The 15,915-nt window shown below is 33.7% G+C and overlaps 2 protein-coding genes across 2 annotated transcripts in view; one reads left to right on the forward strand and one right to left on the reverse strand.

Annotated features, from left to right (window-relative positions):
• The window catches only part of LOC143568509 (uncharacterized), a 119,348-nt gene that overhangs the window by 72,063 nt on the left and 31,370 nt on the right, over positions 1-15,915 (reverse strand). The gene's annotated exons all lie outside the window — the stretch shown is intronic.
• Positions 1,110-5,238, forward strand: LOC143568516 (oxygen-dependent coproporphyrinogen-III oxidase, chloroplastic-like). The gene is made up of 8 exons (XM_077054664.1): positions 1,110-1,121; positions 2,384-2,788; positions 3,202-3,288; positions 3,796-3,906; positions 4,112-4,199; positions 4,380-4,504; positions 4,581-4,679; positions 4,969-5,238. The coding sequence occupies exons 1-8, from the start codon at positions 1,110-1,112 to the stop codon at positions 5,035-5,037; spliced, it is 996 nt and encodes a 331-aa protein (XP_076910779.1). The 3' UTR covers positions 5,038-5,238.

Genomic DNA, 15,915 nt, shown 5'->3' on the forward strand with positions numbered 1-15,915 from the left:
ACTTGTATACGATCAACGTTCCTCGGGTACGAGTGTGCTATATCACCGATGGCTTTCCGAGATACGAGTTCTTCCACCTACAAAACGAGCAGCACCGTGAGCTTACCTCTCAGAAAGGGACAGAGGGGTCCTCTTTGGGGTAACCCTCCGGTGTGAGAATAAGATATTGTAGGAGAAGATAATAAGAATGTGAAAATGAGTAAGGACTTGGAATATATTTTCTTGCTTGGCTCCAACTGTGGAGGTGGTGTGGTATTTATAGTATTAGGGTTTCCAATGATTGGGCTCAGACCCAATTAGGGCCTTTTTGGCCTCCTCCTATTGCTTCGCGCCACGTGTACTTAGGACACCTGGTGCTTTTTCATTGATTATTCTCTGACCAAGGTATTTTACCTGACCCATGTGCCATCACGTGGTGGCACATGAGTTTTGCTGAGTTGTCCACCCTTCATTGGCCGCTGTCAACATCAACACATTCTTTATTCCTTAAAAGATACCTTCTGGAAGGTTGTCTGATGAGTACAATCATGGTTGTCCTTATCCTGATTTGGATTAGACTATTGTCTCATTTGTTGTGTTGTCCTTTATGCGCCTATCCCGGGGATGCGCAAGGTCTTCTCTTTATTCTCACGCGCAGATGTTTCATGCGCAGATGTGATATGAGTGAGCATGTGATATGCGTGAGCATATGTGATATGCGCCACGCGCAGATGTGATATGCGTGAGCATATGCGATATGCGCCACGCGTAGATGTGATATGCGTGAGCATGTGATATGCGTGAGCATATGTGATATGCGCCACGCGCATAGGTTTTGGCTTTGTGTCTTCATGACATCCTGATTTCAAGCCTCTTGTCTATATCTTGTGGGTTGACCCGCCCCGCTCGATGTTAAGGCGGGTGCATACCCCTTCACCTACACGTTGCAGCAGGTACTCGACAAGAACTCAATCCATATCGGTTCAGTTCATTATGATACCGTATGAAAACAAATATATATTTATGACAAAAGTTGAAAGTTTGGTGGACAACGTATAAAAGATAAAAAGTTTGATGGTTTGTGACAAAAGTTTATTTTGTATTTCATAGAAACATCCAAACTATTTACAATGAAGTGGCAGGTAAACGGACAAAAGTTGGAAGTTTGATGACCAAAGTATAATTGACAAATTTTGAAGCTGGTTTTTATAACTTTTTACCGTCAAAGTATAAACATCAAAACTAAATGTGATAGCAAAATTATGGAAAAAAGATTTTTCAAGTTGGTTTTTAATATAAATGAAAGTTTGGTGACAAATAAAACATTCTATAAATGAAACTTTAGTTGAAAAAATAATAGTTATTTCTTTTATTATTATAATTATTATTATTATTATTTTAACAGCTAGAGCATGAGTATATAGATTAGAGATGGGCAATAAACCAGTTAACTGAATAAACTCAAAAACCAAATTGAAACCGAATCGGTTTAAAACCGATTATGTAGAAACCAGTTGGAACCGAATGAAACCGTATGTTTGGAATCGGCTTGTAATTTTCTCCCCCAAAACCTGTTCCAAACCGATTAATCGAACTAAAACCATGCAAAAACCGGTCAAAACCCGAACCGAAACCGATCGTAACTTGCTCAAGAAACCGGTTCAACCCGAACCAAAACCGATCGTAACTTGGTCAATAAATCGGTTCAATCCGAACCAAAACTGATCATAAACATGTTTGACTTTTATTGACTAAACTGAACCGATTTCAACCCAAACCAATTTTAAGTTTTAATATGGGTCACCCAAGTTATATAGGTGAGACTAGAGGTGTACAAAACCGGTTTTAAACTCAAACCGAACCGGTTTGGTCAATGGCTGGTCAAAACCGGTTTGACTCAAACCGGTTTCGAAGCAATATAGGCCGACCTGGTCACACCGGTTCGGTCCAGTTTATAAACCGGTTTCACCGGTTTTAAACCGGTTTTTCTCAAACCGGTTCGGTTTTAAACCGGTTTGATATATTTGAAGGGGAACCGGTCCTGAAACTGACGGTTTGGGTCGGTTTGAAAACCATTACCAGTTTTAAACCCAAACCGGTTCGGTTTGTCTAAAACCGGTTTTTTTATACACCTCTAGGTGAGACTTGAATCCTAAACATAAAAGAAGAAAGAAAAATAGTTGGCATTAAGAATTGGTTAAAGAAATTTAGGGTGACTAAAGTCAATTGGAAAAAAAGAAATGAAAAAAGCGTTAGTATGAAATATGAATTTGTGATCTAAACATGGATAACCTTCCCTATCTTCAAACCATAAAAGCCACCACGTTCATTTCCAAACAAACCCACATTAACCATCACCATGCTCTCGTCACTCCAATCACCTCTTTCCCACCCAAACCCCTAGCCCCCACTTCAACCACCTTCTCCTTCAACCCACCAAAACCATTCAAACCACATGATCGAAAAAGAGACAGCTGAAACCCACCGTCCGGACTCCGATCACGATTCCATCAGGTCCAGGTTCGAGAAGATGATTAGGGATGCGCAGGATAGCGTCTGCGCCGCCATTGAGGCCGCCGACGGAGGTGCCAAGTTTAAGGAGGATGTGTGGTCCCGCCCCGGCGGTGGCGGTGGGATTAGTAGGGTGTTGCAGGATGGTGCGGTGTGGGAGAAGGCTGGGGTTAATGTGTCCGTTGTGTACGGTGTCATGCCGCCCGAGGCTTTTCGGGCTGCTAATCCTGTTAATGCTGCTGAAAATGGGAATTTTAAACCGGAGCCTGTTCCGTTTTTCGCTGCGGGAGTTAGCTCTGTAAGTTGAAGATTATGCCTCTGTTATGATCACAAATTATCTTAATGAAAATGTAGGTTGATTTGTCGAACCGTGTATTGTTATATTAAATAACTTGTTTTGTTATTTTTAGGGGTTTTAGACATGTTTTAGGCTGGTTTTGATTTAGTTGCTACTTTGATATTTTACATCTATTTTTAAAAGCATGATTGAAATCTTGAATTTGCTTTTGATTTAGTTGCTACTTTGATATTTTACATCTATTTTTAATTTTTATATGGTAATGATTCACAAAATGTTTGCTTTATTCATATCTTTTTACTACCCTTGAGTAGACTATAATCATGCATCTCTAATTCATTTGATTTCTTTTCTTTGTTTCGTTTATATTTGATTGGTAACTAACCACGCTTATCACTTTCTACTTTTGGCAGGTTTTACACCCAAAGAACCCTTTTGCACCAACATTGCATTTCAATTACCGTTATTTTGAAAACGATGCTCGAAAAGGTAACGTTAAAGCATAATCAAAAGTAATCTTTCTAGATAAAGAAGGGTATTTAAGTGTGTAAGTTTACACATCAAACTGACTACATTGAATGGGCCCATATTATTTATAAACTGTAGTTCTCCAAGATTCTATGTGAATAATAGTAATAATGATGATAATAATAATAATAAAAGTAGTAGTAATAATAATTATAAATAATATCAAGATCAATGTTAATTATATGGATATTGGATAATCATATTTTTTGCTGATGTGTATCATAGTTGTCAATAGTGGTGATAGCGGGCGCTATAGTGCGCTGCGAGCGATGCGGCTATAGGCCGGTATTTAGGGTTTTTATTTTTATTTTATTTTTTAATATAAAAAATTGTAGAAACCTATTTTTTAGGCTTGTTTATCGACCAAACAGCTGCACCTTCCACAATTATTTGCTTAAAAGTTTTCTACTCCTTTATCGCTAAGTCAATCTAGGCGTTCATATTATGACACTTTTAATATGAATACTATTTACTAGTAGTTGATGTTGACTTTTTTTCTTTTTAAGGTACAAAAAAATGCCTGTGACAAATTTGACCCAAGCTTCTATCCAAGGTTCAAGAAATGGTGTGATGACTATTTCTACATTAAGGTATACCTTCTATGATTTATTCTTATTTTAATCGCTTGTATTTAGTTAAAAGCTAAAATCCTAATTTATCAAAAGAAGAATTTAGTTTTTTTCCTCATTTATTTCCCATGCACAATCCTATTTCTAAACTCTTTAGTCTTTATCATTGTTTTATATCATTGTAACCCTTAAATGTTCAATTTTAATATGAACTATCCTTATGCAGCATCGGAATGAGAGACGAGGACTTGGAGGCATATTTTTCGATGATTTAAATGACTATGATCAAGAAATGCTTCTCTCCTTTGCAACTGGTAATGAGTCAAATTGGTACTTTTAATAACGGGTCAGGTTGGATTGACCCAAAACTCGTTTTGTCCAAATTCGTTACTTTTTTATGACCAGTCTGTCTAAATATGCTTACAAAAATTACATTACTTGAGGAGTAATCTCTTCTTTAAAATGATCTCACTTTCACACACGACGAATTGCAGAATGTGCGAACTCGGTAGTTGATGCGTATATACCAATTATTGAAAGGAGAAAAGATACGCCATTCACGGAACAAAATAAAGCATGGCAACAACTGAGAAGGGGCCGATATGTAGAATTTAACTTGGTATGCAATTGTGATATTATTATATTTGTTTTTTTTATTATCTTGTTATGCGATTTTAACTTTGTGAATATAAAAGGTGTATGATCGAGGAACAACCTTTGGTCTTAAAACTGGAGGTCGGATTGAAAGCATTCTTGTCTCATTGCCACTAACGGCCAGATGGGAATATGACCATGTAAGTGTTAAGATTAGAATAAGTAATTAATGTGTCAAGTCATAGTTACAACTTACAAACACATATCATTACAATAATAATGTTAAAAATTCGAAATAGAAACAATGGTGGAGGCTGTATACATTAAAATGATGTTCCAATTGATCTTCAATCTGTTTTGACCCGTTTAAGATAAGACCCCAGCCAAAATCAACCCATTTGTAAGTAAACGGGTTGAAATTGTCACATCCGTATATTACTATTGCTAAAATAAAATTAAAAAAAAAACTTATAATTTGTGGATGCTCAGAAACCGGAAGAGGGGAGCGAAGAATGGAAACTTTTGGATGCTTGTATTAACCCGAAAGAGTGGATATGAATCTGATGATGTTTTTGCATAGCTTTTACTTGGCCATGTTATCGTTTCCGTCTCCATTTTCGCATTGAGTTATTGTAATTTTAGAGATAGGGATGGTAGTCGGGTTAGTAGATTGTAAACAGAGATGATGACGAAGGGTGGCAATGCTGTAATTTCTTTTTTGTATACACGGTTTCATTTAGTTTTCGCAATTCTTTTGAATCAGTTTTTTATGCGCGCGCTTTAGTTACCCATGAAACAATACATTTACCTAGAGTGTGGGCTTATAGATGATAAAGTGGGTGGTGGATTGGGTAAAATGTTAAAATGGGTAAGTCTTGGGGAAAAAATGTGAAGTTTAGTTGTTACTTTGCTTGATTGACTCGTTAACACTTGACTTTTCTTGTGAAGTTTTAAATATGTTACACAAAACAGAGGCTATGCTAGTGTTATAAGTGTGTGTTCTTATTTGGTGTCAAATAAACTGTTAGTTGTCTGGTGGCTTTTCTGGGCCGTGAGAAACTGTTAGTTGTTTGGTCAAATGGGCTAACATGAGCAAAAGATTTAAAGAAAAAAAAACCCGGTTTCCGAACTGAACCTATGTTGGAACCAGATTGAGAAAAACCGGTTAGGATCTGATCCGAACAGTAGGGCTGGAACTGGTCAAACCTGGCCCGGATTGGTAAAAACCTGGTTTCAAACCGGTCAAACACGATCTTTGACTTTCTTTTGACCATTTTAGACTTCTGTTAACTTAGAACCAGAACTGTTGGGAAAAAAATTGAAATTGAACAGTATGCTTTAATTGGAGAATAGGCAAGACAAGTAGCTATTGTTCTATGAGAGAGATAAAATTAGTTGTTTTTTTGTATGGTACATCCGATCCAAATTTTTTTAGCGATTCTTAAAGAATGTAGAAATTGAGTCTCAGTTTTATTTAAAAAGAAATTAACAAAACTAATAAAGATATGTATCGTATACATATCCAAATGAAAATACATGAAATACAACATATGCATATCAATTGGTTCAAACCGTGGTCTTTGTCAAGTGTTTGAATCGCCTATGGTAAACGATCTTTTGTGTGCCATTTGTGTAGCCTTCGACGAGTGCTTGAGTCGTGCATTCTTGTATGATCCTTTGCTACAAGAACGAACAAACTGATGTTGACGGTCGTGAATGGCGATTTATGTTCAACACCATCCCTTAAAACAAGTTTCGTACCTCTACTTAGACAATGCATCTGGCTCCCATGTACAATAGCCGAAGCAGTATGTACTACTATGAAGGACACACGCTCGAGGTTACCCGGGTAGATTAGTGTATTAGAACTTGGAAAGATGAAGATGAAGTTTAGAACGTACTCTCTAGTTCTTATTGGATGAAAGAAATATACTATGTTTGTTTGGTTTGTGTGATTAGTAGTAAAAACTTATAGTTTTCTCCATTCATTAAATAAACACAAACCATAAAATTCATGCTAATTAGTTATGCAATAGCCAGGACTCCAGGAGTTAAATTGACATATTAAATAGTAATAAAAATAGATTATTGGTCCGCTCAATGGCGAAGGCAGCCTAGGGTCACCCGGGGTGGCCCAGTTCCACTGTTTTTTTAAGCAGTAGTGTAAATTTACCATCCGAAATTTTTATACGTAGTGTAAAGTTAGCCGTTTTCGGCCAAAATATTTTATACGTAGTGTAAAATTTAGCTGTTTTCGGCCGAAATTTTGTATACGTAGTGTAAAATTTAGCCCTTTTCAGCTAAAATTTTTTATATGTAGTGTAAATTTAGCCGTTGTTGGCCGAAAATTTGAGCTCGGCCCCTTCGTTTGTGAAATTTTGTATACATTTTGAATCCGGCTCCCCCGGTGTCTTAATCCAAGCTTCGCCGGTGGTTCCGGTTTTGGACTTTACATGTTTTTATAGCTTTAATTGAAATAGAATAATATAAGGCACCTTAATATCCTACTATACTATTAAAACAAATTAGTTTGCCTCCACATGCCCCTTTTCTATTGGATGATTTTCTTTCTTTCCAAATATATCTTGCACTTCCCTATTTTTCTTACCAATTAAGTAAATCAAAAATAAAATCAATTACTAATAATTAAAATACTAATAATTCAAATTAAAATACTTACTGTAACCATTTGACTAAAACCCGGTTTGCAACTTTTTATTCTTTCAACTACAATACACGCCCCTTTTCTACATACTTAACCTATTAACCTAATCAACAAATTATCCCTTCAATCGGCCATTATATGATATCAATCTGATAATGATTTCATTAGATTCTTCATATACAATCGACACCGGAGTTCGGATTATGAATTGGGCCATCGACGATAAAAGAATGGTCCATTATTTTATAACAACGATTGATTTGATTAAATCCGGGAAACGATTTCAGTAGATCCATGACGATTGTTAATCATATATTCACATCGATGCTTAGTATTTTACATTCTTATGTTAGTATTTATGTGTCATTATTGTGATGTTTTAAAGTAGAGGCTAATTTAGTTTTATTTAATATTGTAAAGGCACAAAAGAACCGTTTATGTCTGTTGAAGCTTTGGAGAAGATGATGGAAGATCCCACTGTACAAAAGATGGTCTATCCGTAAGTTTGGATATTAAAATTATTATTAAAAGGCATAAGTTTTAGTTTTTAGTTTTTTTGGATAATTGATATTAAAAGGCACTATTACATTTAGATATTAACATAGGTTATTATTTTACATTCTTAGGTTAGTATGTTTAATGTTTAATTGATATTGATATGTTTCCTATTGGTTAATGGTTAATGTTTAATTGATTGCAAATTTCAATTACATTATATGTTAAATTTTTTTAATATATATATTTTAGATTATTAACCTAGGTTAGTATTTTACATTCTTAGGTTATTATGTTAAATTGTTAATTGTTAATTTAAATTGATATGTTTCCTATGTTTAATGTGTAATATGTTTAATGTGTAATGTGTAAATGATTTCAAATTTCAATTATGGTATTTGTTAAATTTTTAATATGTAATTGATTCCAATTTGAATTCAAAGTCAACTTAATGTGTCTAATTTTGTAAACATGAATTGTAATATAATTTAATTGATATGAGTTATTGATGATATTGATATGTTTTCTATGTTTAATGTGTAATTGATTCCAAATTTCAATTATGGTATTTGTTAAATTTTGAATGTGTAATTCATTTCAAATTTCAATTACAGTATTTGATTTTTATTGATTCATATCTTTACTATAACCTAGCAACTTTTTAAGGATTTCAATTTGAATTTAAACTCATATTAATTTGTCTAATTTTGTAAACATGAATTAAAATATAATGTAATTGATATTGATATGATTTATGAGTTATTATTATTATTTTGTTATAAATAAATACCGAATTACATTCTCTAAATTGACTGTATTTAATATTAGGTTATTACTACCAAATTAAGTAAGTATCAATTATCAATTACATACTTGAAATCCCTAATTGTATTCCCTATTCCCTAAATTTACTATATTTACACCTTTCCTTTTAATCTAACAATTCAAACTTTCTAAGAAAATCTGTTTATCTATATATACTATAACCCGAATAAAGAAATTCTCACATTTCTTACTTCCTTACTCAGAATTCATATTTCTGTCATTCTCAAGGTTTATTAATTTTCTTCAAAGTATAAAGCGAATATTCATTATTGAATCTTTAATCGTTGCTTTAATTTTATTGTTTCTGACACAGCAAAATGGAAGCATCAAACATTACCATGTTCAAGGATTTGGATGTTTCCAACAACAACTGTATACTGAAGGTTCGTATACTCATTCTATGGCGTTTGAAGGACAACAATAAACCCGGAGAGGATTGGTCCATAGAAATGATTTTACAAGATGAGATGGTATTATTATATACAAATATAATTGTTTTTATTCCATTTTTTTTCTTCCTCATTATTTATATATAATAATCATAATGTTTGTCGTATTAATAATGTAACAGGGTGAGAGGATGCAAGCATATGTAAGGAAATCTTGCATACCTAAACATGATGTTTGGCTATCTGAGAATCAATCATTGATTGTTCGAAAACCTTCACTTGGTGCAAATCTCTCAACATACCGTTATGTTGACAACCCACATAAGCTATGTTTCACATCAGAAACTCGTCTTTGTATTACCGATGAGTTTAAAGGTCACTTTTATGGATTGTCTTTTGCTACCTTTGATGATATCAAATCCAAGAACATACCTCAAAATGGAACAATAGGTTACCTCGATTATTTATTACCAATACACTTTTAAATTCTATACATTCAATTCTTACAGACCGTTTAATATATGTTTCATTATTTTTGAATTTTTTCCCAGACGTAATCGGGCATGTCAGCAGGTTTTTTACCAACAAGAACTCATTCTTCCGAGAGTCACAACATCATAATCGAATAACCATGGAGTTTGCTGACTTGAGGTATTATTAATAATATAAATTATCATGTATAATCAAATAATTCAGTTGTGTTAACTTATGATTTTCTTTGCCAGTGGCAATAAGATTTATCTCACTTTATGAGATGACTATCTGAAGCAACTTACCAAATACGTTGCTGACAACCCGAATGAGGAGTATGTCATTATCGTCCTCCAATTCGCAAGAATCATGTACTATGGAGGTATTAATAATTCTAACTTTTATATTTTACCCTTCAAATTCTTTATAGTTAATAATTTTGAGTGTGACATATCTAAATATGATTATGGCAGAAAATGTATATGTCAACAACTCTTATGGTAATGCTGTTTCAAGGTTGCTGATCAATGATTACTTGTATGAAGTGCTTGATTACAAGAAAAGGTTATTTCTTATGCCTATATAATTATAATGTAATTTTATTCCTTAAAAACATTATTATTTCTTTTAAACACCTTATGACTTACTTTTAATAAATAATAGGTTGCTTGAAATTTCCACTCAAGTCCATGTCGAAATACCTAAACCGATTGGTTCCTCTATGCTGTTAACTGTGAAGGATGAGTTTTTGAAGAACTTTCAATTCTATTCAATCAGTGACCTTTGTACCGTTGTGGAGGTATATCTTAAGTATTATTTTTACTAAAAACTCCATTATGTTTTTGTTTGTAGGCTAAAAGCGTCATCATAGTTGGTACCATTAAGGCAATAGCATGTAACAAGGAATGGTACTACAATGGTTGCAAACGTTGTAGTCGTAAGGTTTCTGAGGGTTTTGTTGATAGAGTGAAGGTTTATGAATGTAGAGTGTAAGCTGTAATTCTCTAGGCGTAAACGCTGGACCAAGGTACTATTTTATAGGTTTAAAATATATTTTAATAATATTTTTTATTAAATAATATTAGTGTTATACGTTGTTTTAATAGATTTTTTTAAATTTTTAAATAATCTTCATTATGTTTTAGATTCCGTATTCCAATTCGTGTCCAAGATACCACCGGTGTCGTTTCGCTTACGTTGTTTGATCGTGATGCAAGACAGTTGTTCAATAAGGCTGCAGATCATTTTGTGATCACTGATGTTGAGGTATGAGATTATAATATGATAATAAAACTTATATTTGGTTATACCATCCATGTTTTGTCAATCTACACATTTGCACCACCCTCCGATAAAATTTCGTTTGTGTCTTTTGTTTCTGTCATGTACAGTGATGAGTTTAATACATTGCTTTTGTGTTTCTTTTTTATAAACATCATCTTTTATCATATTTTAGATATTTAAATGTAAAACCAAAATTCTTTTTGTTATTTCAACATGATTGTTAATTCTTTTAGTATACACCAACTTAATTTTACATATAATGTCTTACCTTTCTTTTGTTACTGTTTTTTAATTTCTTAAATGATTTCTGATTATGTTTACTTACAATCATTTCCTACTGTTTTGTTGAAGCTTGATCCGATGCACACATTTTCTGAAAAACTCAATATTATATTAGAGAAAAAGTTTGTTTTCATTGTAGAGGTTAGTGACTACAATATAAGAAACTCATATGATGTATAGGGTGTCAGCAAGTTAACGGATGACGAGGACGTTCTTAATGAGCTTGATAAGCAGCTTGGTCATGGTCAGGTATAATGACCCGTTTCAATTTTTAAAATAATGAAAATCTACATAATCCATTTATTTATTTATTTGATTATTATTTAATTAATTTTAACTTAAATGTGCAGCCTAACGCCAATCAGTCTTTAACAATTGGATCAACCTCTGGCCTGAAGTCAACCAAAAATGTAAGACATTAAAAATAATAATGGAATATGTATCAGTTTGTCTAAATATAATATTGCATGAAATCTAAATATGTAGACTAAAAACATTTTTTTAAACTTCTTCGTAGGATATGTGTACGCCTTCGTCCAACCAGTTCACTCTGATTCAATTTCTGAAGATGTTATTCCTGATCGTCTTTCATCGCTTGACGAAAAGGTTATTTCTTTACCTATCGTTGATGCAAAACTTAAGCACAAGTTGGATGAAACTTATGATGTTCATGATGACACTTGTATGTCTGCAAACAAGACGAAGGTTGACGAAGAACCAATTGTTGATGCTAATGTTGGTGAGGGGGATATCATTGGAATGCAAAAGATATAAAATGGACGGATTTGGAATTTTCGTAATAAATGCAACGTTTTGCATGCATGTTTACTTTATTTTTTTGGTTTGGAATTAGATCTTTTTGTGTTTATTGTTCTTTACTTGACATTATCAATTTGGTTTTATTTGTCGTGCTTGAATTTCATATGGATAACAATGAATTTGTGTTTTCCTAATGTTAGGTGTTGTTTTATATTTGTATTCTCTATTCTTCTTGGTTTATAGTTCACACCAACTACTATGTTTATTCTTTCTAATGTTCGTTTATAAATAACATATTTTTTATAAAATTTTAAATTAGGGAATCTTCATCATCGTGATCATACTAACATTACTACTTACATTGGTACTACCAACATGCAATTTGAATAATGATACACCTATTTTGGACATCTACATGTACAATTGTGAAGCGAAAGTTATTTTGTTGTTAAATTATCATTTTCAATTTTGTATTATGTATATAGTAATTGTAGAACCAATGTTATTTTGGTTGTACTTATGTTAAAGCAACTTTTTGTTTATAATACGTTATAATAACAACTATATATCATGTTATTGTCTCTTTGAGTGTTGTTGTTAAACGTTTTATTTATTTCCACCCGTGTCGTACACGGGTCAATAACCTAGTGATATAATGAAATACAATATAAAGTTTTATTAAAATTAGTAACTTATTTTCTAAAATTGTAAAATATTATATTCCTCCGAAAGTAACATTATTTTACGTTGAGGGGAATATATAAAGTTTGCACTGTAATATTATTGTAAAATAGTTCTAGGGCATCTTTTTTCAATTTTTCGTATCTTTTGCTCTGTATTCGTGTGTTTTGATGTGGGTTGTGATTGTTAAAGTGGCGACAATGCCACCAAAATTTGCAAGGAACTGGTTGGAGCTCCCGTCAAATATAACATTGGACATACTCCAAAGAGTTGGCACCGTTGACATACTGGAGAATGCCCAAAAGGTATGCACTCCTTGGCGTGAAATCTGCATGGGCCCTTCCATGTGGAGGGTCGTTTATATACACTTATTTAGATCAAAGTGAAAGGGTATTCCGCGACATGTTTAAGCATGCTGTCGATAGAAGCCAAGGCCAATTGCTTGATTTAACCGTCACATGTTGTTTCGATTTCAAGCTTCTTCAGTATGTTGCCGATAGGTATTATTTGTATTTCTTGAATCAATGATGATGATTAACATACTAGTCTTATTTCTGATATGCATGTTGGATTTGTTTGTTTTTCTTATATTAATTAATAGATCAAGCCAGCTTAGACGTCTTGAAATCGGGTGTTATTTTGGTGCATTGTATGGAGTCTGGTAAAATTTTGAAGAAATTACCACTATTGGAGGAACTCAGCATTTTCAAAGCAATTTTAGAAAAAGAGGATATTGAAGTTATCGGTCGCTTTAACCCCTTGCTAAAAACACTTAAACTGAACCAAAATCCATATTCACCGAACGGTAATTATGTTAATGCTAATTTTTGCGTGACTATTCATAATGAGATGGCCTTAGCAATTGGCAAACACCTACCTGGCTTAACTTGCCTTGAACTCATCGGGAGCTGGTTGAAAAACACCGGGTTGGAGGCCATTTTGGATGGTTGTTGTCACCTTGAATCGCCTGACTTGCGTGGGTGCTGCTGCCTTGAGCTAAATGGGGACTTATGGAAAAGATGTTCACAACAGATTAAGCATGTCAAACTTCCTCGTTGTCATGAATCCTGATTGGATAATATGCTAGGTGAGTTATCATATAAATTACATAAACGTATCATTCGTAGTGACAAGGATACTAAATACTCTTTTTGGCCTTGCTGAGACAAGGTAAATTTGGTAATCAAAACTTGGGTAATTTCGAAAGATGTTTGTTTGGGAGTTGTCAAAATGTATTACCTGAAAACTGTGTTTTGTTTATGCATAGGATTGATTAGGTGCCATTCTCAAATATGTAACACATGAAAAGTTAGGGGAGCAAATGAGCCGAGCCCGACTCGGCTCGTTTAACTTACAAAGAGCTTGAGCTTGAGCTCAGCTTATTTATCTATTTCAAAATTTCGACCTCGGCTCGTGAGTAGTTTTTCAAGCTAGAGCTCAGCTCGTTTCTTATTTATTAATTTTTATATATTTATAATTATTTTTATATATTTTTTTCTATTTTAATTTTATATTTAACTTAATATATATGATTTAGTTAGTTTTTCAACACATATATAAAATAATTATTATTATATGTGCTATAAAAATTATATTAGTTATAGCCTTGTTTAGGCTCACGAGCCGGCTCGACCAAAATAAGTGAAGCTCGAGCTCGTTTATTAAATAAGTTTACTTTTAGGCTCGATCTCGTTTAAGCCCGGCTCGATTAAAATTTTTCACAAGCCAGTCTCGAGTATCTCACGAGCGGCTCGACTCCTTTGTACTTCTACATGGAACAGAATGGAGGGCACGATGTTCCATTCCCACCATTTCACCATTCGCACGTCACATAGGACCATTCTCTCCCACCTTTTGATCATACTCCATAGCCTAACGTCCTACGTCGGTGATAACTATATACCTATGATCAGAAGTTATACGATATGATCAAGTATCATATTTAGAGAGAGATAATTAAGATGTGTTTTCATGCTAATTGCAATGTGTTTGAAAGCACTCGGTATTGGTATGTTGACTTCCAAGTAGGGATGAGATTGATACCGTATCTGTATACATACTCGTACTCAAAAGTACCCGCACCGAAAATCAGTAAATCTGGATACCTGTAACCATACCGAATTTTATGGTATGGGTACGAGTACGGGTACTTTAGGTACGATACTCGTTTTGGTACCACTTTTTTTCTTTTTTTTTTAAATCTCCATTAAACTTGGTATCGATACCGGTGCTACACCGACAATCAATTATCTATAATATCAAAACCAAAAACCTTGATACCACAACCAAAATATAATACCAAAACCAAAAATGAAACAAATCAACCATAATTGGTGGTTGTTACTAGTTATTGATCGGAAGAAGAGAAGAGAACTATGGATTGATTAGAATTGTTAGTACTTAATACTTTGATTATCAATGGTTTTGAAAAGCCCATTTGAAGCCTTGAAGATATCCCAATAAGAACACGGTTAGAGTTATGAGTTTTGAAAATCCTAATAAAAACCTTTACATATTTCAAACGGTTACCGAGTGCCCGTAATACCCGTACATATACCCGTACCGAGCAGACAGGTTCGGATACATGTATGGGTACGGTACCTATATTCGGGAAAAAAATCTTATCCCTACTTACGAACCTAGGGCTGTGCAACGAATCAGAACCAAACCGAACTGGACCGAAATGGAACCGAACCGGAACCATTAAATGCTAAATATAAGAACCGGAACCGGAACCGGACCGTATTTTAACGGTTCTGTTTCGGTTCAGAACCGAGTTAAACGGTTCTTGTCTAAACGGTTCTTACCGGAACCGGTTATCAATTAAACATCCGACTATTAGAAGGTGCAAGAAACAAGCTACGATCCGGAAAATAAAATATTATCATATCAACATATTGTATTTTAATGGAGGAAATTGAGAATAGATTAGAATGACACAAAATATTACAGAAAACAATTATATTTTAAAAACAGATTTAGGGCAGTGGAAGATAATTATTGTTAATGGATTGTATATAACCGGGAAAGTGAAAACATGAATGGTCGCTGTGCAAATGGCAGGACCCTAATTGGTCGCCAGAAAAGTTAACATGTTCATAAATGGGTGATGATAAATGGTTGCTGATCTTTCGGGCTTAGATTCGTCACCGATGTTGGCACCAGAAAGCCGGTCCCTTTTTCTCTGCTCTCGTTCACTTCCTCTCTCACGATTCTCTCTCTTAGTTCATCCGTAATAAGATCCAAAAACAAATGGCTATTATTTACCTAATTAATTCCTAAACAAAAATTTATAGACTAAAATGCCCTTTGTGTTATAATTAATCTAAAGGTCTAGATCTTTTCCTACACTTCTCACAAAATTTTATCTTTTTATTTTAACTTTTCTGTAGATATACATTCCTCACATATATATTTAGTGCACCCTCAAGACATGCAATAAAACTTAAGTAAATATACAAGGAATGGAAAATTTTAACATAAGTTTAGATAATATTATAAAACTAGTAAGTTACCACAGTGCGTTGCGGTGGGGTTGGGGGGATTCGAACAATATCTACTCAATAAATTACAGTGTCGATACGT

This window comes from Bidens hawaiensis, unplaced genomic scaffold, assembly GCF_021521415.1.
Source record: "Bidens hawaiensis isolate Kalapana, Puna unplaced genomic scaffold, B.hawaiensis_p1.1 tig00024001_1, whole genome shotgun sequence".
NCBI classification, from domain to species: domain Eukaryota; kingdom Viridiplantae; phylum Streptophyta; class Magnoliopsida; order Asterales; family Asteraceae; genus Bidens; species Bidens hawaiensis.